This window comes from Chinchilla lanigera, unplaced genomic scaffold (genome assembly GCF_000276665.1).
Source record: "Chinchilla lanigera isolate Chin_1 unplaced genomic scaffold, ChiLan1.0 scaffold00109, whole genome shotgun sequence".
In the NCBI taxonomy this organism is placed as follows: Eukaryota; Metazoa; Chordata; class Mammalia; order Rodentia; family Chinchillidae; genus Chinchilla; species Chinchilla lanigera.
The window spans coordinates 2,494,896-2,519,186 of record NW_004955510.1 but is presented as its reverse complement, the minus strand read 5'-3'; the positions used below and the strand labels follow the sequence as shown (position 1 = coordinate 2,519,186).

The window sequence follows — 24,291 nt, the reverse complement described above, 5'->3', positions numbered from 1 at the left end:
AGTCAGTACTGCTTTACACTTCCAGAAGGATAGAGAGGCAGGCAGCCAGCCTGTGTTCCACAGCGCCGAGAGACAGAGCTGTCACCAGGTAGGGTCCAAAGATAGCCCTCAAAGAACATATGGGGGTCTCAGCTCATCCCCTCCACAGAGTAGGTATTAGATATGGGGAGATCTGTTACAGAAAAATAGTTTTCAAAACTTGTCAGTGAGAAGCATGAAAGAGCTTTATTAGGCAGGATTTTAAAGTGCTCAGCAAGAATAGAGTGCAGGCCCTGCAGAGAGGCATTTAATGGCCTGAAGCTGGGTAGATTTACATGGTCTTGGCAGTGTCTTCCAGATGGTTGACCTAGGATATATATTCCTGTCTGTCAGGTACTCCTCAGGCTGGCTACATTCCAATGGAAACCATTTACATGTTTGAAACTCAGAAATGTTGCTTACTTAAGAGTGCATTTTCTGAGGATGGAGGTCAGTGGGAGGAATTGCAATTTACAGGTAAAAAGCATGGGCTCAGAACCCAATTTTTTGTTTCTTAACTGTGTTACTAATACCCCTAGGAATTTATTGGGAATGAGATCCTTGGAAGGTAAAATGCCCTGAGTAACGTTTATGTCTTGAAGCTGTGGGGATTTTTTTTTAGTACAGCTTTTAAAATTACATTTTCTCTTGTCTCTTTCTGCATGTATGTATTTCTTTATCCTGCCTCAAAACCCCCACAAAGACTTCGACCCATTATTTTGAAGGGAAAGTGAGGCTGAAGGTCTCCTTTATTACAGCTGCTTCAGGCTAAGAAAAGGAATTGAGTTGCTAACAGAGGGATCAAATGTCACATCTGAACTTCTCTAGAGGAAATGCAGGAAGATTGGGTGTTCATATTTTGAAGCAATATCATCTTTGTTGGTCAGGTTGTTTTGGAAAATCAGGGCATTAGCAAGTCATTAAGGCATAAGGCAGAGTCTGACACTGAACTAATCTGTAAATGTAGATCTTGTAATATGAAAGACACACTTAGGGTTGTCAAAATATATACATAATATTTTGTTTTAATAACAGCACAGGTGACTATCAGGCTGACTTGGCACTAGAGAAATCTGAAATATGTAAATTTCACAAGCATGTTAAATAAGCAGGGCCCAAAAATTAAAAGTGGACTACTGGTTCATAGTTGCACATAAAGTAGTAAAATTTAGAAAAAATTATCCAGTATTCAGCATAAGCCTTTCATCTTTATTAGTCATTTCTATCTGTCTGAAGTATATCAACAGGCAGTATAGAAGAGCATACACATTCCTCACTGTTTTAACAATAAGAAACTAGCTTCATTTTTTATTTTAATTATAATGATGGTCAGGGAATAAGTTAAGATATGTGTTTTTACTTGAACACTAGTTGGGTAGCCAGGCAGCTGGGCAGACAGCCCATGCCTCACAGCATATAGAGATATAATCAAGATCTGATGTGCATCTGCTGCACATCCAAGTATGTGTATTTTCTATCACACTGCTTGAATCCTACAATGTATCTTATTCTTACAGCTATAGAAAAGTAGAATCATCGAACCACTTCTGTGATTCTACCATGCAGGTGCAGAAAATACACACATTTTTTTGTGGGTGTGGTGGGAGCAAAAGGGGCCATATTTTCATAAAAACTGCTTCTGACTGAAGTTAGCAGCCTGCATGTAATGGGGAATAAGTGAGTAGTAAACAACAGATAAAGGCACAGTTGTTATATTTCACTAATGTAGCCTTGAACTGCACCTTCTGGTAAGTTCAATGCTACCTTCTTACTCAAAAACTGGTAAACTAAGTGAACGCGTTACCATTTATTTTCTGAAGTCTCCTCTCTGAGGTGTTGCGCTTGTTCACTCACAGTAAGTACTTGGCTTTAGAACACTTCATCAATTGCTCTGAGAGCTGGACCTATTGTGCCCAGAACCAATGAGCTTACAGACTGCATCTGCCTTGTTGAAGGACCATAACTGCCAAGGGATAATTTGAGAGCCACTTAATATTAGTTTTTCTTAATCCTCATCATGTAGCAAGCAGAGTCCCCTCTGAGACACATGGCACACTCTCATTCCAATGCCTTCTGCCCATTCCCTATTAAATCTGCTTATCCTCTAGCTAAGTGTGGCTGCTCCTCCTCCTACCGCTAACTCAGCTTCCTGGGGATGGAGCAAGAGATGGAACGGGGTCACTGCAGAGTTTCTCCTGTCTGAGCTCATGGCCCTACAGAGGGGGTTGTAAGATAAAATACTCAATACTGAGTTAATTTGAGTTGGAGGTAAATGATGAATACATTTTATACAAATACACTCCATGCAACCATACACAAAATACATTTGTCCTAAATAATTTTTGTTGCTTATTAAAAATTTAGATTGAAGAGGGTACCCTGCATTTTTATATGCTAAATCCAGCAAACCTATCCGCAATGTAGATTGTACAGCTGAGGTCCTAGTTGAGTGCATCCGTGTCCTGCTCAATGTATTTGGAGTTGGACACAGTATAAGGAAAGAGAATGGCACTTTATTGGGGTAAAACAAATCATTTTCTATTATGCAGGGCAGGTATGGGAAGAACTTGAGCTTTTCAGACCCTCTGATAGGAATTGTGATTCTACTATTTATCAGTCAGGCATACTGTTTTTACTTCCATGTGCCTCTTTTCATCAAATGTTAAATGAAAACCTACTTCCCTACAGGCTTTTCAAACACATTTCCTCTACCCTGCAGCCATATGTACCCTTTCTCATTAATAGCAGCCTTACCAATGCACAATCCAAATACAGAGAGATCTCTTAAACACATGTCAAATAGCTCCCAAATTTAGAATCCCCAAATCTAGAATTCCAAATCTAGACACAGGATGCTGAAATGAATACAGGATCAAATTTTCCAGACCCAAATCCAGCCACTCAGATGATGGTTATTTTCCGTATCACACACTTCAGACTCCTGATGAGTTTGCAATATAACATGAGATAACTCATCTGACATCACATACTGTGCCCCAAGTCATAGGAAAACACACAATTTCCTGCTTTTTCTTGTAACGCATGAGTGCATGCCATTTTATCCATAAAAGGACTTTGAAATTTGGAAAAGAATTGATCTTTGTTCAAGGTGTTTTTAAAAGAATACACTCTTCTGCAAGACGCATCCAAAACTTGAAACAGATAAAATCGTACTGCGAAGAGGGAGTGTACCACCTGGGCATCCTCCCTGGACAAGGAAAGTTTCCTTGATATCTTCATCCATGCCAAGCCTGTGCTTCTGTTACCAAAGAAGTGATTTTTTAAAGGAAACTTACAAAAAAAACCCCAGTAAGTCAGATAGCAATAAATGCAATGGACGAGACAAAAGAGGCTAATATAAGTTAGATAGAAATCAGTGACAGGTGACAGGTCAAGTATATTCCAGAAGTGTGTCTTGGCTAAATTTGTTAAAATGACCAGAAACCAACCCTGTGCAGATATGATGGTCCTTAAGGAAGAGCTAGTGAAAAGGCCCTGCGGTAGGCAGAGGAACAAAGAGAAGGCATAGCAGAAAGCAGTCTGGGAGGTAAGCAGAGTCAAACTTAGATGACAAAGTGTGGCAGCTTATAGTGTCTGGATTTCATTCTAAAGCCATTAGAACATTTTAGGCAAGAAAATGACACAGTTTTACTTACATTTACATGAAAAGTTATATGTAATTTAAATTAAAGGATGATGAAATTTCTTTTGCTAATATTTCTAAACACATCGCTTCATCCCGGTCCTATTTATTCAAATATCTTTGCTAGGAAATTCCTGCTTCTCCCTGTGGAAATTCTATCCTTCTCTCAAAGACAGTTCAAGGTCCACCCTGGGCTTCTCTCCTCACTGCAGCCCATCCTGCTGTTTCACCCAGGAATTGTTCCATGGCCTCACCCTCTGTGTCTGACACAAGTCATATGAAAATTTATCTCCACAGTGCTCGGGGTCTTGCTCAAAGAGCTGACATGTAGTGTGGGCAGTATTTGAAGTCAAATCTTGGGCTTGTCTCATTAGCTGAGATTCCACACACACAGCCTACACAATCTCTACACACAGCTCCTGACAGAATGAAGTGTTTAAGAAAAATCTGATAGTTGCCTGCTTGCAACCTCAGCACACTTTGTTTTTGCAGCAAGATAAAATTACACTTCCTTCAAAAGGCAGCCAAGGTCGCTGTATTCAGCTGTGACCTCTTGACCTACCATATCAACTAGGATTCCCTTTTGTGTGTATGATGTTTATCCAATTACCTGGACTTCCTGCCATTTCCCCTAACTCCTGCCCTCTTCCATCATTTATTTATCCTTGTTTTCCTTTTTCCATTTTCCCTCTAATTTCCTTTCTCTACCTTCGAACTATAGGAAAATTTAAAAATTTTTTTCACATAAAAATGTCCCCAGTTTTTCTGATGTGAGCATTCTTTCCTCTATGTCCACTTTCCCCAAGATTTACCTAATCCTTAGGTCTATGAAATATGATTCTTTGGACAAATAATTTTAAAATGTTACCTACCTAGGAGCATTAGCTTATCTCTGAAATTGGACAGAAGTACACCAAAGGCTTTGCAAAATTGCACAGTAGAGCTATAGAACATAGTGTTTCCAGTATATATATATGAACTCAAACTCTCTTTCTGTACATATGCGTAAAACATACAGCTGCTCTTTGGCTGACACTGGGGTCACATCCCACTAAATCCCTTGTAAATTGGGAATGTTGAATATTGAAAATACATTCAAAATGTCTAACTCACAGAATATCTTAGCTGATGCCACAGCCCCCTGTGAGGCATCAGGCTCATACCTCTACAATAAACTACAGGGACGGGGAGCTGTGGGTTGCTGCTGCTACACAGCATCGCAAGAAAATATTATGCCCGATTCAAAGTGCGGTCTCTACTGAATGCATATGGCCTTAGCATCATCATAAAATTGAAAGAATCAATCCTAAGGAGAAGCTTAGGAAGTCAGAGCCTGTCTGTTACAACATCTTCAATATGTTTAGCAACTGCTCTCTGTCCTTTTATAAAAACAAAATATCAATGAAAGTCCTTCTCCGGTGCATTGCACACATTGGTTTACTAGTATGTCCAAACACTAAGTTGTAAACTCCTTGAGTGTTTTGCTTACTTAAGTTGGCGTAGCTCTGACTTGGCACAGACCCCACTTCTCATGTGGGCCCCCCACATTTCCAGTGGCTGAACCCTTGTGAGAATACAAAGCAGTTTCCCTGCCTGCTGAGAAGAACCAATATCCTCTTATTCTACCATTCAACCTTGCTCCTGAATCAACCGACAGGGAGCAATCAATGAGAAAATCTCCCTCTCTCTCTCTCTCTCCCTCCCCGCCTCCCTTCCACCTCTTCTTTTCACCCCTCAGAGAATTTCTTTCTTATAAAAATCTGAACATCACTGCTGTTTTTTCCTTCACCCAGCACATTCCAGATTTTGGAATCTGCTACCAACTGATGTAAATTTTAAATATTTGGTGTATATATAAGCTACTTGATACTAATTAAGATCAAATATTATTTTCTATTTGATTTGATAATCTTCAAATCCAATCCTTTGTTAGATCTTAATTCTCTCTATCTGATAAAGGGATTAATTACTCCTTATAAAATGTTCAGTACGATGAGGAGTCTGTAAGCCATCATATTTATGCCATTAATAATAATTCTGCCCTAGAAGCAAGTAGAACTTCCAATCATAGCTGGTCTTTATTCTTCAAATAGAATTCATTGCCCCAAACTTACTCATCACTAAATGACAATAATCTGTTCCACTGTTTACATAAAATCATGAGAACCTGTCTGAGATTTTGCCAATGTTCATACGTTAACTAAAAGAAACTCCCAATCTAGTTATTTGGCAGCAATATGAAAACAATCATAGTATTTTAGCAATGATGCCTTTGTCCTATGTTAGCTTTCATTGAACAACATTGCTTTCTCCAGCAGTTCCAATCTAATATTTTCCTCAAGGTCTAATGATGAAAATTTATTAACTGATGCTGGAATTCTGCTTACAAGTATGTTATACAAATGTGCACTTTCTCCTTTGCAGTGATCGCAATGAGTACATCTTTATATTCTAGAAATATTATCTCTTATCTATGGCATTCCTCAAAACAGATCACTTTTGAATTTCATTGGAGCATAAAGGTCTCAAACATCCCTCTCCTCTTATAGATATTATTTGCCCAGTGAAACAGTAAGCTAAACCATCTCTCCATTGCCTTTCCACGTCAGTCACTCAACAAAGTCTGTAGTCACCTTCTGTGGATTATCCCACAAGATGTGGTGAGGACAGCCAGTGCAAGCCTTTCTGCACCCCAGGCAGAAACACTCCTTCTGAATTGAGGCTGGATGCACAAGTCCACTGCCACTTGAAACACTGCCAGAACCCAACTTCTCTGAGGCACCATGAAGCCCTGGTGCGGCTCCAGGTGACTAGCAGTTAGTCACCTACAAAATGTAAGAACCTAGGAGGGACATAGATTTAGGTTTGAATCCTTTATTTTCTGTATTCTTGCTCTCTGAATAGCACATGTAATACACCTCTGCTTTGTCATTTACAACATCAGGATATAAATAGTTCTAGTGCATGTTTTTTGACACATCACTAGATCATGTCCCTTTTTTGGCAAATGGTAACTATTCAATAGTGTTAACTTACATTTGTCTGACACACTTCATATATCTTGTAGCTTAACTCTGCAAATGGCATATATGCAAAGCTAACATAATACTGTTCATTGCACCCTCCCCCAAAAACACATATATAAAATATTTATTATTAAATTTCACAAGAAAACACGATATATTCAAATGAATGAAATTTTTTTTCCCCAAACAAATCAGATTCAGAGATTTCAGCTTAGGACAAAAAAGAGCCCCACTTTCATATTTCTAATCCCAAATCACATATTAGAACAGAAAGTTGAATTCACTTGCTACTATGGGAAGCAGTGAAACTAAAAGCAAAAAGTACTAATACAGTCATAGTATGGAATGTAGCATAAAAGAAACCATCCCCATTTAATATCATCTAAGTGTAATTAGAAACTGGTCACTTCTCAGATTATTTTCAGTGATCACTAAAATACAATGAAGCTATTTTTTTACATGAGGCTATCGAAGGATTCTTAATACACAGGGAAGAAGAAGTAATAACTTTACCGCTTCTAACCTATAAGCATACTCTACACCAGACACTTTGAGTATAGCATACTTCTAGGACTTGCTTAATAGAAAACTCAGCATCTGTTTTTATATTTTTAACTTTAAAAGTACAGCAGTTTTCTTAGGTAAAGTTTTAATATTTTAATATGAAATCTGATTTTTCTGAGTCCTATCATTCTTTTGATTTTTTAACAAGAATCACACCATACTTGCTCATTCAGACTGTACAAATATATTACATTTCCCTGCAAACAATGTCAAATTACAAATAAGACATTTAACTGACAGCGTTTCCTCATGAGAATGAAGACATTTGCACAAAAATTTCCTCACACAATCATCTGCTGTCCCTATGGGTTGATAATATGTTTTTAAATGACATGGAACCTGCTTTCCTATAAACATATTTGAGGTGCAGAACATCAAATGCACCAGAGGGTACTGTAAAGAAAATAAATGTAACCGATAGCTCCAACAAACGGCACGGATTTGCTCCATGACTGAGCACCTGCCACATAGCTGGATACTTCCCAAGTGAGAGGCCCTAAGGCCGTCCTCCCAGGGGTCATTTCTACAGTGTATTACTAGCGAGGTCTCTCTGATCATGTAGAGGACCAAGTGAGAGGCTCTCTTCAGAATCACCCTCCTCCCAGCATGCCACCCTGACGTGTCCTTTGGCCAGCAGCCTCATCTGGATGGTGGTTGGGTTTCTAACAATAAATAAATACTGGGGCTGGGGATTTAGCTCAGCGGCAAAAGCGCCTGCCTGGCAAGCGCAAGGTTGTGAGCTCGGTTCCTGGTACCAGAGAAAAACCAAAAAAAAAAAAAAAAAAAAAAATCAATAAATACTTAGGCTTACAAAGAACTTAACTTATTTCGTCTTTTGGTTCAGCCACACTTTGAAAAACCTTAGAATGTCTGACCCTAAAAATCTCTATTTCCTTCCATGCATGAATGAATAAATGAGGATTAAGTCATGAATTTAAGAAATACGTGGTCATCAGTGGTTTAATTATCAACTCTTTTAATTTTTTTCAAACACAATGCCCTGCCTGCTTTGCATCTCCAAATCCTTGTCCTAATTATGTCAGTAAAATTTATTATTTAACTGACATTTTATTTCGAGTTAGTAGTTTTTGTCAGACTTTCCATAGTACCAGCACTGAAAGCATCATTAAGATAAATTTGTAATTAGGAAAAATTCTTCCAAATGTTGACAGTTTTATAGACACCGGGTTTGGCATGCCTTACTTGGTAGGGTAATTATTCTTTACAGTTAGTAAAACAGCTCAGAAAAACTCTTTATTAATTCTTTTTGACATCTTCTTTCCATTCCTAAAGTGATGACCCTAGACAGATCATAGGCCCAGGAAGAAAGTGAAAGAGCACCTCTTATTCTCCTGTGGAACTAAAGTAGGGCTAGTATAAATCTGCAGTAGGGCACCATTCATACAGCTTCTCTATTTTGGCTGGTTCTCAACTTCAATGTGTCTTCTTTTGTCAGCAGTCTCCAAATTTTCCAAATGCATCTAGTTGTTCTTGTTTCCTTTTCATTATTGTACATTGTCTACAAAGTTTTAATAGCATTCAAAATATCACCTCACTTGTGTATACCTTTATTCTCTTTAGTCCTGAAGCTCTTAGACATTAGGAGAGGAACACTGCACGTTTTATATCCCTGGCATTCAGTGATAAATAACTGTTCACTAAACAGCAGTCAACAATTGGAGCATACAGTTTAGACTTTCCTGAAATTAAACATAAATTTGTCAAACTGCATGAAGCATTTAGCTTTCTAGTCTAATCAATAGGGACACACACATGAAATGAAGAAATTCTAGGAGAAAGGTATTCTGGAAATTATTAAAATAGAACCAGACTATATAACAGATGCAATTTACACTAAATATGCAAGGCTGGTTCAACAATTGAAAATCAATTAATGTAATCCTTCACAACAAAACCTGAAATAATGATATGATCATTATCTTGCTTGCTTTCACATTGCTGGGACTGGGACAAAATACCTAATGCCTGTAATTTAAATGTGGAGAAGTTTGTTTTGGCTCACATTTTAGTCCACAGTCGGCTGGCTCCAAGGCAGAACTGCATGGCAGACGGCATACTGAAGTTTTGAAAGCTGCTTCTATTGTGCCAGTCAGGAAGGGAGGAGGTTAGGGGGGAGGGAGAGAAAGAGAGAGAGAGAGAGAGAGAGAGAGAGAGAGAGAGAGAAGGACAGCCAAAGAGGGAGATAACTTTTCCAGGCCAAACCTCAGTAACATGCCTCTAACCAGGCTTCACCACCTAACAGCGCTAAACTTACTAGTGGATGAATCCACTGATGACTATAGTGTCCTTTCCCTTATCCAATTACATTCTAAAAGCCCTGCCTGTGAGCACACAATAGTTTGGAGAGGCATTCTAGAACTAAACTGTAACAATCATATCCACAGTTTCAGAAAGACTACTTGACAAAGTCCAACTCATTTTTGATTTTAAAAAACACACTCTAGGAACAGAGGAGGCCTTCCTCAACTTGATACAGAATGTCTGCAAAACATTACATCTAGCATTCTTCGTAATGTGAGGGAAGCCTGAAGCTTTCTCAGTAAGATCAAGTAAAAGTAAAGGATGCCTCTCTCTTACCACTCTTACCACATGATACTGGAAGCATTAGCTACTTAAATAAGACAAGAAAAAGGAAATAAATGATATACAGACTGGAAAGAAAGAAATATCTTCAAAGTAGTTGCTCAGATTATAAAATGTAGACATAATCATATAGATAAAAAGACTTGATACTATCAAAAAACCAGTTCTTCCCAGCTTTATGCATAGATTCAGTGTAATCCCAATAAAAGTTGTGCAAGTCCATTTGATGATCTTGTTAAACTGACTCTAAAAATTATAGTGAAAAACAAAAGATCTTGTGTAGTCAGTATGATATCAAAGGACAGAATGAAGTTGAAGAGCTGACACAATCTGACTTCGGGACTTACTATAATCTACAGAGATCCAGACAAGGCAGATATTGGTAGAACAGAAATAGATCAATGGAACGAACAGAAATCCAAGAAATTGATGCACATCAATATGGGCCAACTGATCTTTGAGGGGCAAGGGGAGTTCAAAGGAAAAAAAAATGTTCCAGTCAACAATGGTGGCTAGAACAACTGGATATCCACATGCAACACAATAAAGTCAGAGGTGGACTTTCCATTCTTCACAAAAATGAACTCAAAATACTCTATCATCCTCAATGAAAAGTTCAAAACCAAACTGAAAGAATAAATAAGACATAAAATGAATAATAGATATTGTGAAAGGGTAAGAAACTGCTCAAAAGGAAAGAACAACTGGGATGAGGGAAAAGAGAAAAGAAGGAAGGAAAAATTTAAAAATACCTATAAATCTATCTATCTATCTATCTATCTATCTATCTATCTATCGAACTATCTCTATACATACACACATACACAAGATAGCTAGGGTAACTGTAGTACTAATTTCTACTAGTTCATTGAAAGGAACAGTTAGTGCTTATATTGTTTGATCAGTTTTGCATACCTATATTTTATAATCTGAACAACTACTTTGAAGATAGCAATATGCAATATAACAACCATTGGTCATTTCCTATCACTTGTTTTGAAATCCTGTATCATTTTAACTTTTTTTCTCTCTTTAAAATGATAAAAAAATATTAAAACACTTCTGGAAGATAACATACGAAATAATCTAGATGGTCTAGGGTCTGGCCACGTCACTTTACATACACTTAGATATGCTTTGGATATTAAAGGGAAGATCCATGGAAGAAGGAATTTATGTCATAACAATTGTACCACTTTTGTGAGCAGTGTCAATATAGTAGTGCATGTGTTGGGGTAGAGTGTAAATAGGAATCTCTGAGCTTCCTACTCAGTTTTTCTGTGAAATTAAAACTGGTATAAAAGGAAGTCTGGTTTAATAATCAACTCACATATATAGACACATACAAACAGAACTGGCATCCATCAGTTATTGACATACCAACAAACTGATATGATTCAATTTCTATACATCATGCCTTTGATTCTGCTTCTCAGCTGAACTTGTATCTAGAGATACCTTACACATGGTATGACAGTAGCTTCAATGAAAAGAATTTTACTTACGTGGACTCTCCCATCATCAACTGAATCTAGAAATTTTGTTTGCAAAGTGACAGACAGAATTTTACATATTTGGATAGATCAATCTATAGAAGTGAACTAGTAAGGTCAGCACAAACAGTATAATCATTAATTCTATATATCTATCCACCACTGAAACAATCCTTTACTAGTTGCCATTATTTATATGCATATTATGCACTGTTTTAAACCCCATTTTGTTGTCCAATCCCTTTTACTTCAAGCCAATATCTATTGCTGGAGTCAAACAGTACATATGGAGAACTCATTCACCATAAGGCTTTATACCTATGATTAACTCTTAACTTTTGTGGCCTCATTACAACCTTAATCTTGAAAGTCATATAGATGAACTACACAATAACCTATCACTTTTTGTGTACCAGTAATCACATTCCTTAAAATGAGTTCTAACACAGACCTCTTAACACATATTTGGGTCCATAGTACTGTAAGTCATCAGGGCCACAATAAGATGGAAATGGGTATGGTTCTTTTAACAGTCGTAATTAACCTTTGCATGGAAGTTTTCCTCTGCTATAACTATGGCCACTCTGCTCCTGGGATCTGCTCTGCCGAGCCCCACTCTCAGCTCTGTGCTGTCTCCCATGTCTGTGGAGATTGTGCCAAACAGCAAATGCACCTGCACTCTCTGGGCTTGTGACCACCATGGCCCAGCAGGGCACATTCTCTGGTCCTGAGGGTTTAGGGCTCTTTCCTCAAAATGACTGCAGATGTTCACACTCTGTGCCACTCACTCTGCTCTCATGAGTGAATGAGGAAAGCGCAAATTGCTTGTGATTCTCAACCATTATACTCTACTGCACAAACTGAGCCACTTTTCTGTAATTTGTGGCCCATGACTTCACTTTCTTCTCTTTTTCCACCAACTAAACCCTGCTTGCCCCTCTGACATTGCTCATCTACATCCACCAAGACCCCCTCTGCATTTTCAGTCTCTTCCTTGACTTCTTTGTTCTTTCTGTTATAACTCAGACCTGAATCTTGCCTGAAAAATTCAGTTCTCCTTGATCTTCTGCAAAAAACTTTTTACAATTTCTCTTACCCTCAAAGTTGGGATCTGTCCTGGTTTCTAAAGAACTCTTTCTTGTCTCTTATGAAAACCGCCGCTCTTTCCAAGCTTGTGCTATTCTTAGTAAGACAGAGATTCCTAAAAACCCATTTCCTCTTTTCTCCCAGTTGCTAAGGTTGCATGGCCCAGCCTCTCTTCCTGTAAGATGTGGTTCTGTGATTTAAGTCAAATGAAAAGAATGTTAACAATCATTGCAGGAAACCTTTTCAGTCAAGTCTGCAGGGGTGAGGATGAAGTTGCTATGTTCACTTTACCCATTTTACTGACTGGATGCAGCTGACAAGGAATGCTAGGTAACATGAAAGCCATCAGATAAAAAGGCCTGGATCCCTGATTTGCTAGTTAGATGAGGCGTAGCTATTTTCTGATCAGACACATGCACTAACACAAGGAAAATTAGTAGCGGGAAATAGATTGCTATTGTGTTTGAGTCATTACTAGGAGCTCTATTTTTTGATGCAACAGGTATTATTCTTATGTATACATGAGAAAGCCTTTCATTGCCATCTAGTAGATACTGATATAGTCCATCTCCTTTATTAGAGACTTTAACATATACTTTCCCTCTGTCCCTACCCTAGCCCCATCATGAGTAACTGTATGTCCTCACAAGTCCTTGACCGCTAGTTTCAAATTGTTTTACTTCTCCAGTTCAACTTTGTCATGCAGTCCCACAAGCATTAGATGAAAACTGTCATATCCTATAACTCCATCTTCTTCAAAGTCATTGTCAACCAAGCTGCCATATGGCTACAATCTTCTATCCATGGCACCAACTTGTTCAAATATTTTCATGACTATTAATTGACTTTATCCTTTCTTCACTTTCTTCCACATCTACCTTACGGTCCATGGTGCTTCACTTGAATATTATCCTGGATGTCATTGTCCTTGTGAGTTTTAATCACATCTACCTAGCAAAACTTCAGACTTGCAGGAATTGAGCTGTCTGCCTTTTCGATGATGTAGTACCCAGATAACACAGCCCAGAAACATACAACAAAGCAAACAGTCCAGGGTAAAATGCAATTGTTGGTATGTTATTAACCCTCAAGACTTCCAGCAATATAACAACCAACTTGACGCCCCTCAAGTGTGTCACAGGCACCCCAAACTTAAACTTTCATGCCTAATCTAACAGCTATCTCTACAACTGTTCTTTTATCAATATTCTACTTTCAGTAATTAGTTTACCTCTTATTTAAATAAACAACAAAATGATAATTTTTCCCTTATAAATTTTACCATCAATTGCTTCCAAATACTTGTTAAATTTTACCTCCTAAATATCTATCAATCTTCATATTTTCTACCATCACATAGTCCAAACTAATATCAGCTTGCCTGGGAAAGATCTTAAAACACTTCCAGTTTTATATAGGTTCTATTACTTGATTTTTTTTTTTTTTTGTCTATAAGCTCTGCAAACCTAAACCTTTATTTGCCTAATTTTACTAATTTCCTTGTACCATTTTTGCATTTTTCTTTGCTTATAGTGACTTGATAAATATTCACTGAGTAAATGCATGAATTGATTAAATGAATACAGGAAAATACATAAGTATTACCACAATTAGCATATATGTTTATGAAGCCAGGGCTCACATCAGTGTTATATAAGAGAAAAAAAATGAAGATCCACAAAAGCTAAACAAGCAGCACCTGAGTAATCTGGATTCAAACTGAGATCTTTTAACTTTCATAGCTCTTACCCCTGAGTGCCTCCACATGTCTGATCTGTGCCACATATTGAACTTTAAAAAATCCTCTCATGTTGCTTAGTTTATCCTGAGGATTCATGTTACCTCTAATTTGTAATGCAATTTTCTTTCAATATAGAAAATAGTGTGCCACAGAAGTAATCAAATACTTTAGAATTGTGCCATCCTCTTTAAAAACAAATACTAAGATTTTGTAAATAGAAATGCTTACAATCTCATACTCCCAATTAAGATCAATACCAAAGTATCAATATCAATTTCCAAAGTAGGCATCATCCAAAAGAAAAAGGAATTAGAGTAGGAAAAACAGAAACTGACCTTTAAAAACTACTGTTCTCTATCATCTTTAGGTGTTTGCCATGTTATAGATATTGTACTAAGCAATTTATAAGTTCAGTGAAATAGGAACTATTAACATCCCTATTTTTCAGGTAAGAAAATTGAGAATTAGAGGAAACAATCAAAGCCAGGAGTCAAATCCAACTTCTGCAGGATTGTAGCGGTACTTCACATTAAATTGCTTTCCAAATAAGCCTTTCATTTTAAACCATTACTTAGCAAAAATGGAATAAAACTTTTTTTTTTTTTTGCTACTAATAGCATCTGATAGTGAGACATTTCAATTATAAGCAGATAGGGACCGAGAACAATAGGTGCATTAAAAAACTTAACTTTTGCAGCATGTTTAAAGGAGCAAGTTATTTAGTCTTACCCATGAATTCAATCCCCAAATGGTCTGCTACATCGAAGTCAGCAAGCAAAGGAGGAAACAGAGAAAGAGCAGATTAGAAAATTTATAACTGTAAAAATGAAATGCACATATTGATATTTAAAATGCATAGTTAAGAAAACTTATTGGTGTTGTGGTTTTCTTGTATACCAATAATTAAACTGCTATTGTTGTCACTGTTCAGTTTTCTATTTTAACACTGAAGGAATGAAAGTATTTCCTAATTTATGAATTTATGAATAAAATCTTAGCAATGAGAAAAAACTGTCTAAAAGGTATGGGTAAAAACTGTTAATTGAGTGTTTCTATTCCTTCCCCCCATGTTAGACACCAACTGTATATGCTAGGTTGTTTAAAGCAATTTCTTTATAATATAAAATCAATAAAATAAAAATGGAGCAGTTATATTTATGCAACACTGTATACAAAGGGAAGATATTGCATAAGATTCTTATCTTCCTTTTGCTTTGTTTTGTTTTCACAATAGTTTACTTTTTAAAATTTCAGACTTCACTGCTCTTTGAATTGATACTTCTAATATTCACATGTTATTTGTTATTTGAAAACCATATCTAATAAAGGTTTTAGTTATTGTCATGCAAAAAATAAATAAAAAAGAAAGTAATCTACACAAGGAAGTCAATACCTGTAAGACTGACCACCCAAGACAGGGAACACTTCTCAATTTTATCCACATTTTCTTCAGAAATATAACTTAAAGTTGGCAAACAGTAACAGTGCTCTCAGAATAAACCAGTATTTCCCCAAAACCTCTGAACCATCGCTTAGAATGTTGGATGGAATAATAAAGCATATATTATGAAGTATGCTAAATACAAACTTAAACCAAAAGAGAAAAATAGAGACACAGAGACAGCCAGAAACTGTGGATACAAACTTATGTTCAGAATCTACAACATTCTATGTAGATAAACTACTTATTCAACATAAGCTTATTCTGATCTCTATGCTGAAAGGAAAAAGTTGGCCCCAGTGAGGTTATGACAGTCCCTAAGCAGTTGATCTTCATGTTTACAAAAAAGCAATGATGGTAAACAGTTTTTTTCCTTTCATTTGTTACATGAAAGAAGTGTGTATTGGCAAGACTAAAAGCCTTGTATAGGTCACAGAATGTCAGGCTGACCTAGGGCACAAGTCAGTGTCCACAAGCCCCACGACTATCTGACTTGATATCCACCTCGTCAAAAACAAATAAAGATGTGTGTCGGCCTGTTCTGAGTACATGCGGGAAGCCAGCTCTCTCAATGAGCTAACGTCTGCCTGTGGACAGCAGTGTAGTGAGTTTTCCTGGGTCTCCTCCCCTGTATTCAGCCTTACAGGTTGTTTATTTAAATGGCACTTTCTTTTATCCTTCAGTTATGTAGTAATCACTTTTAAAATTCATCACATTATTTAATGGTGTTTTCTGTTGCAGTAATGTTTGTCTGAAATGAAAATAAATGGGGAATAAGAGTATTTCTCTACCATATTTGTTACTAAGATTAATTACTTAGCTTCCTTTTAATCCTTTATTTAGCAAACAAGCACTTCCTTTTACATAACATACATTTATTTACCTTGAATATTTCAGTACTCTTTTGTAAATAGTTCATTTTTTAAATTTTTGTGTGCCAAGCTGTACATAAAATTAAATTTAACATTTTAAACATTTTAAGTATGTAATTCAGTGGTAATAATTACATTTGCAAGGTCATACTATCACTACTGTTGTACTTCCAAATGTTTTTCTCCACCTCCATCAGTAACTCTACATTTTTAGAACCCTGAGGTTTCCTCCCCACCACCCTTGGTATTTCTGTCCCTAGGAAATCAATTTACCTGCAAATGGTCCATTTTGCAGTGATTAGAAACTGCCTTAATTGATGACTACAACTTTTATAAACAAAGATGGTTACAATGTCTCTAAAAAGTAGATGCATTCATTTCTTGGCACAGCATTTTTTGACTGCTTGCTGTGTACTGTTGGGTATTATGGTAGATATCTGGAACATTTTCATGAAAAGGCAGGCTCCTTATTTTCAATGAATTGAGAAATCAGTGGGATACCACAGAGAAAAAGCCCTGGTCATTCTTTATAAGTGCTATAATAGAAAGGCAGAAAATACGCTTTGGCTAGAGAGGCCAGGGACATATAAGCTGGCTCCTGGAAGGGAAAGAATGTGCCATGCAAAAGATTAGGGCTTGTGGAGAAGTGGACAGGACCATCTTTGTGCTCTTGTGCAAACTGGAAGCTTCATGACAATATGTACCTAAAACACTGGAGATATACTAGAGTTGTATTTAAAATAAGGATTTGAGGGAGATTAATTATCATGAGACTAAAGGTAAGGGGAAATTAAAGACCAGGAATAACTTTTTAAAAGCATAAAACTAAAGGCAAACATGTAGGAAGAAGACAAGGGAGGACAGGGATAGGAGCTGTGCTTAGAAGACCTCAAGTGGTAGAGCATGGAGGACTAGGGACCTCCTAGGGCAGTCTGAAAGCCACCAGCCTCAGCCTGGGTGAAGAACTTTCTGGTTCAGAACTGCCTGCCTGTGATGTACTTTGCTGGTAGATTTAAATCATAGCCACTCTTCACGCATCCATGACTTCTGCTCTTCCACTTTAACATATGACATAGGTAATACAATTATGGCTATGGAACAACTTCTGTCCAATCACTTGAACGTGGGCCATGCCCCAGGCTGACCCCCTTTGTCCTAATATTATAAGCAGCTAAGTCAGACAGAAATTAATATACAGTCAGAGGGAACTGGGCTCTCAAGGAAATCAGTAAAAAAGCAGAGACATCAGAATTGTGGCTGGAGGTTCATCTGAAGACCAGACCTCAAGATAGAGATGCAATAGTCAGGCCTACACACCTCCCTAAGGTATAAGCAGTAACTTGAGACTATATTATAATTAGCACCACCTGATCCAGTAAGTCCACATGGGTATGAGTTGCCCAGGTGAGTGATCAATGCATCTGCACCCTTCCCTTCCCAAGAATGCCTTTGTTCTTTCCATGCATCCTTACTACTGACTCGGCTTCCTACTCGATACATATTAGCTAAGTGCCTGTGCTTGTAATCCTATAGGTTCATGGTAGTTTGACCCATGTTGTACCCACATTGTGACTGTATACATTATCCCTGACCGAGTGGCTTGATGGCAACTTTCAGGACCCCTCCTGTCTCTCAGGAATTGTCTCTTAATAAACTGCGCCTATTTTTAACCTCTTGCCCTTGGAATTCATTCTTCAATATTTGGAGGACATGACTCCACACATCCAACATCTCGCAGGTTGAGAGTTATATTTCTCCTATGTCCCTAAGGCTTGCTATGCAGAGTTAGAAATAAGATGAAGGTGTGCAGAGCCACCTGCATGACCTATAGTAACCTTTCTTCACTTGGAGCTCATTAGAGGTTCATGCATATGAATTGCATCTCAAATGTCCATATGCAAATTATGGAAAAGGACACACATAGTAGATATACCTGTCAATCACTCTGACATTCATGCTCTGGAAGACCCAATGGGAAGTTTAAATTCTTAAAACCAACACATTCAGCTCTCTTGCCATTTTTCTTTCTGCCAGCACTAGCCAGTCACTCTGGGCATCCCATCACCTAATTAAACTCCATTAAGCTTTGCTGCTTTTTTCCTTCTCATCACATGCCATCTCAACTTCTCTGTCACACACAAGAACCTAGAGATCCACCCTGAACCCATCACGCATGGCAATGAATCTGCAGATTGTGCTGAGGAGTGACTAGCATGTGTGAAAAACTAGAGGTCAGACTGAGTACTGTGTAACTGAAGTAGGATAAAAGCAGCAGAGGGAGGTTAAAATGTGATATGGAAAATCATCATTTTAAAAATAAAAACTGCAGCTTCAAGACAAGGAGCCTGGTTTAACTGTCTGTTTTTCCCCAAGACATCATAAGCCTGGGTACTTCCCTTGTCCCTACACATGAACTTTGGCATTCCTTTTACCTGCAGCTATGCCTCTTTCACTTGTGAATGGACTATGTCTTTCCCCTGTGAACTAGGCCTTTCCCTAGGGGTGGTCTACAACTCCGCTACCCACAATGGCTATCACTTTTGAAAAGGCCATCACTCTTTCTAGAACAATAGCTGTCATCTTCGACTCTTCTACATGTAAACTGAATCTTTTCCTTCAGGTTCACAAGTTCCACAGATTTCCATCCCGAAGTTTCCCATAAATATACCCAGCCCCGGACTATGATCTCTCTCTTGCTCTATCTCTCTTCCTTTGCATGTGTATGTTACCACTTTTGCAGTCTAGTTCTTTGAGAGTGTACATCACCACTTTGGGGACCTCCTAGAATGCTGTCCGATGACAAAACCCCAGTGAATCCATGAGCAATATCAGAGAAACAGGAAATGACAATTACTCAAACAATGAAAGGTAAGTGTAGAAATCTCGAGAGAAAAGAAATCTATCTTCTCTTAACATAAATTACGTGTGGTTACTGGAACTGTAATTTTCAGTCTCTGGCAAGGTGGCATTTGTAGCCTTAGAAATTAATGGGAAATTATTTAGTAATTTGTATAATGGTTTCTTCACCAAAACTGAACATACAAATAAAAGTTCATATTTAAAATATTTCTCTTCTCTGCTCCTCTTTCTTGCACCTACAGGTCCTCACAAGCACACACACACACACACATTTCTATTGTTCCGTTAAACTGTTAAATACTGCAATTGCGATTGAAGATTTGAAGACACTGACAGGGTCTGGTTTACACAGAAAGAACAATTGAAAATCCAAGAAGAGGAGATGACAGAAAAGCAATTAATTTTGCTATGTGAGGTGGACAAAGAACAAAAAGCACATAATCTTTTCTTGTAATTCTTCCCTGGCTATTTCTTAAAGAAAACATCCTGCCTAAGGACATTCAGGTCTGCAGGAAAACATCAAGAGAAATGAAATAAGAATTAATCAATCAATAGCTCAATTATTCCTTCCCTTAAAAATCTGTGTACCAAGAATGGCAAATGCTGGGGTGGAACAGGGAGGACAGAGCATAAAGCAAAGAGCATTTCATTTCTTTCTCTGCAGCATGTATTAGGATGCATAACTTCTGTCTAACACTTCAATTAACTTTACATCAGGATAGTCACACCCTTGGATTATGCACCAGTGCCTAACACTTACTTGTTATATACCAGGAAGTGTTCTAAGCATTCTTTCATAGCAATTTATAAGATTATTATTATGCCCATTTTATAGGCGAGGAATAGACACAAACTAACTTTCACTAAACCACAGCCTATAACTGGTGGAAGATAACTGAGCCCAAGATGACTGACTCTTAGAACCACTGCCCTCAGCGTGTACATACACCCTTCCTGTGAAAAAATAGCTAATTTTTACAAAATCATCAGGTAATGAGCTCCGCAGGGAGGAATGATTTAATGCACTTAAGTGAACAAGCTGTTTTCAAGTATCTTCGGGCCCTGCTGAAGCACACTTACTTGCTTGCCCTTAGTTTGCTGATAAGATGCAGAGTAAAAGCTGGAGGGAGGGAGGATGTAAAGGAAGAAAACTGTTTCCTGTCTCCAAGGAACCAAATTGGCAACTCATTAATATTTCTTCATTGGTTGCCAGGGAAATTTCTTCATGATGAGGCTGACCTAGTTATTTGTACATACAGCAAGTGACAAAAAGTTGTGTCTGAAAGTATGCCAAAGATTAAACCCAATAATCTTAAGCTTGGCATTATAATTGACAAATTCTAGCATTTCTATTGGAAAACTGAAATAGTCTTAAGGTTTTAGTAGTAAATAAGCTACTAGGGAGACAAAGTGAATATTTCATAAGGTCAAAATTCCTGGAAAACTCTTAAAAATCCAAGGCCCATATTTTTCCTTTTCTTGACTAAAATTGTATAGATTTATGGTGTCCCACATAGTGTGTTCCAATAGGTAGACATTGTGGAATGACTGACTCTGGGTAATTGGCATATACATCCCTTCATATACTGTTTTGGAGATTGTCAAGTGCAATAAATGATTGACTATAGTCACCATGTTGTACACCCCAGAAGCCTTGAACTTATTCCTTATTTAACTGAAGTTTAAGGTTCATATATTTTTAAGAGTAGAGTGTGTACAATACAAAACTTCTTGACTACTTCAAGGCTCCTTGTTTACAGGGGCCTGACCTCAAGTAGCCCACTCCAGACAGGCTGAGGAAGAATAAGTGAGAACAATGCTTAACTTACTTCCAACCTCAGGGCTTCGTGGGTTCAGCTGTCATCCCACATTCCATGAGGAGCTCGCTGCAGTGTGACAGTGCTGACATGCACTTCAAACTCTATCCTGTGTTAAAAGTAACTTAGCAAGGTGATTCTGTCATAGAATAGTCCCAAGTGTGGTCATTTAAACAACTGTCCCATGGGACATGAAAATGGGGCTATGTGAAAATACTGATTTAGATTTTTAAAAGTTAGAATCCAGGCTTCGGGTATAGTGGGCTTCTCCCTGCACTGATACCCTCACTCCTCCAGAGTGTGTGGTGGAGATTGTCTTCAAGAGGGCTCAGGAGGCAGCCTTTCCAAGCTTAGTGGCAACAGCTGTGGGTCATGAGTCCCCTGTGGGACTACTGATCTATGTATCTTGCTCCGAGAAATATATGCCACAGAAGCGTGGAGGAAACCACCCACTCAATTACAAAACATGTCAGTTATGAATGGCTTATTTGAATAACGGAACTGAAATCTGTCACTCTGAAGATTCCACCCACAGTTCCCTGTCAAATAACTTTTCCCTGGTGACACTCCAGGAAGAGGTAGTTCATCTAACCAGACAAGAGAGAATTGGATTAGCAAAGATGGTTTGTAGGGTCTTGAATAGATACTGACCTCTAGCGATGGACTTCATCGTTTCCTAGTAGTTTTAAGAATCACTGTAAGGATAGGTAATTGTTTCATGCTGCCACTGTGGGTCTGTGTATTCTGCTGGTTCCCACAGAAGATCAGGGACAATGACAAGATGTCATATGCTAGAATACTGTCATGCATGTCTCCATCTGTCATCGCAAGACAGAAAGATGAAGCAAGAGTGAGATGCAGTACAGTTTCTGATGATTAGAAGAGTAGGGACTAGGGTGTCCCTGGCCATATTTGCCTCAATCTAGCCACAATATTTGTTTGGGATCCATGGAATTGACACCTTGCAAAATGTGGGGTTTTGCAGAGTCTGCCAGGGTTTATACCCTGTCATTATAAGAAAGAGGTACTAGGTTGTCACTAAGAAACATGGCAGAAGACAGCAAGTACCCACCAGACCTGAGTCTCCCAGGTCTCAGATCCCAGGTTGGGAAAGTGGGAAGACCAGGAGCTGTTCAGAGTGCCAGCGCACTTGTGGTGGGCCAAAAAAGTCTGCCTCTGCATGCGGGCCTCATGCCAGAGTGTCTGTCCTGAATTAGCCTGTGTACCATCCTTCAACTACTTAGTCCAAGAGTTAAAATATAAATACAGATCTGGCTCTAAATTCCATACTTTCTTCACTCATTATGCTGCCTCATTAAGCATGTAATTTTACTTTTATCAGCCCAGATATATTTAATTTTAGAATTTCTACATGTAAAATGTGGAAAGTAGAAATCATATTAATAAAAAGAAACTAATATCTCTCTTACCATCTCCAAAAGGGATTTTTGCTAACTTTTTATTTTCTTCCTAGTTTCACTCTGCACCTGTAAAGCAAGCTAAAATAAACTGAACATTAGTTTTAGACAAAATCAGCCTGCATCATGGCTCACAGTCTGAGGACCATCTGTGGCCATTTCAGCTCTGCAATCCCAGGCGCCTGTCCCCCTTCACGTGGGGGTGGGCAGCTTTTTCAAGTGTTGAGAGTAGGTCATGACATCATCACTGTGGCCAGCATCCCACTAGACAGGCCATCAATCACAGAGAAGGGAGAACCACTTCTCCAGAAAAGCACAGAGCCCCGGGCTCCTTTCCCTGGCCCTTGTTACAGAACATGACCTCTTTATTTTTCTTTCCAAAAGCCCTATGGCTGACTGCTGTTGAACACAGATATCTCCATTCTGTACTCTTTTCTTCTAAGTGAGAATGTTCATTTATGTTGAAGGAGGAGAAGCAGGCCTCCCGGGACACCATGTGTTGATATAGTACAAACTCCAGATGAACATTTTGCTACAAAAAATAAAATATAGAAACAGGATTTTTATACAGGGATCACCAGTGACCTGTTGCTAGGAGCAGGCTCACACATAAAGATGAATCTCCTAATAGCATGTCAAATTTTCAAGGAAAAACATCTTAGAGCAATGAGTATTAACTCTGATTACATTTTCTCTGACTAAATTAATATGAACCACCATTGTATAGGAAAACACTTCATTCAAAATAAATAGTGCTTTTGGGCCATATAACTAAGAATAATAGATCTGTACAGGTGATTATGCTAGGATTTTCTGCTTTTAAAACTCACAATAAATCACCCAGCTTCTTCTAACATTTTACCAACTTCTCTACTTTTCCACAGCTTCTCACTGGGAACTTCTATACACATTATTTCATCTAATGTTAAAAGTTACCCAGTAACCTAGTGATTCTGACTCCAATTAAAGATTAAAATAAGCCTGTGTGAGCAACTGAAGGTTACATTCATAGATTCCTAAAGTCTTAGGATGGAAAAGCATGACTCCCAGGACTGATGGGTCCTTGTGTCTTTGCTTCACTCTTTAGCCACCTCAGTGTGGCACACGGTGCAGCTGCATGATCCATATTCCTGCATGAATGCCGTGCTCCAGGGATAGCTCACTTGCCGGTGGTGTGTGCCATCTTTTCCAAACACCTCCAAACTTCGCCTATCATCACTACGTTATGAGGATTTTGAGAACATGACACCCTAGTGGAGACTCATTCAATATTAAACAATATCCAGGGAGGTTTTTTCCAGAAAACTCCATCAAATCAAGGTACAGCTAATTACCATTTACTTAAGTCTTTATTCTGAAGCCCAAAAAACTACAGCCTTCATCTTTAAAAAGTTCCAACACGTGCATATCTGTATCACATGAATTTGGTGTATAATTATTATGCAGTTGAAGTTTTAATAAGAAAAAATATTAAATATACATGGTAAATAAAATATTTTGTATATGCTATTTAAAGGTATGTCCTTCTTTATCATCTAATGATTTAAGCAATCTTTGTAATGATTATAACTATTCATATGCTTTTTAAATTTTAACTTTTAAAATACAATTGTTTTTAATATTGAAGGTATCTATAAAATATTAAGATTAGTAGAGACAAATATTATAACAAAATGAGGCAATGTCTACTAAAAATAAAATGAAAGAAG

At 37.9% G+C, this 24,291-nt stretch overlaps 1 protein-coding gene across 1 annotated transcript in view; it reads right to left on the bottom strand.

The window, feature by feature from the left end:
- Window positions 1-24,291, bottom strand: part of Nrg3 (neuregulin 3) — a gene marked incomplete at its 5' end in the record, with an annotated part of 1,004,716 nt that overhangs the window by 100,845 nt on the left and 879,580 nt on the right. The window contains one exon of the mRNA XM_013506309.1: window positions 14,905-14,928. Within this exon, the coding sequence (XP_013361763.1) occupies window positions 14,905-14,928 (24 nt within the window). The remainder of the gene's footprint in view (window positions 1-14,904; window positions 14,929-24,291) is intronic.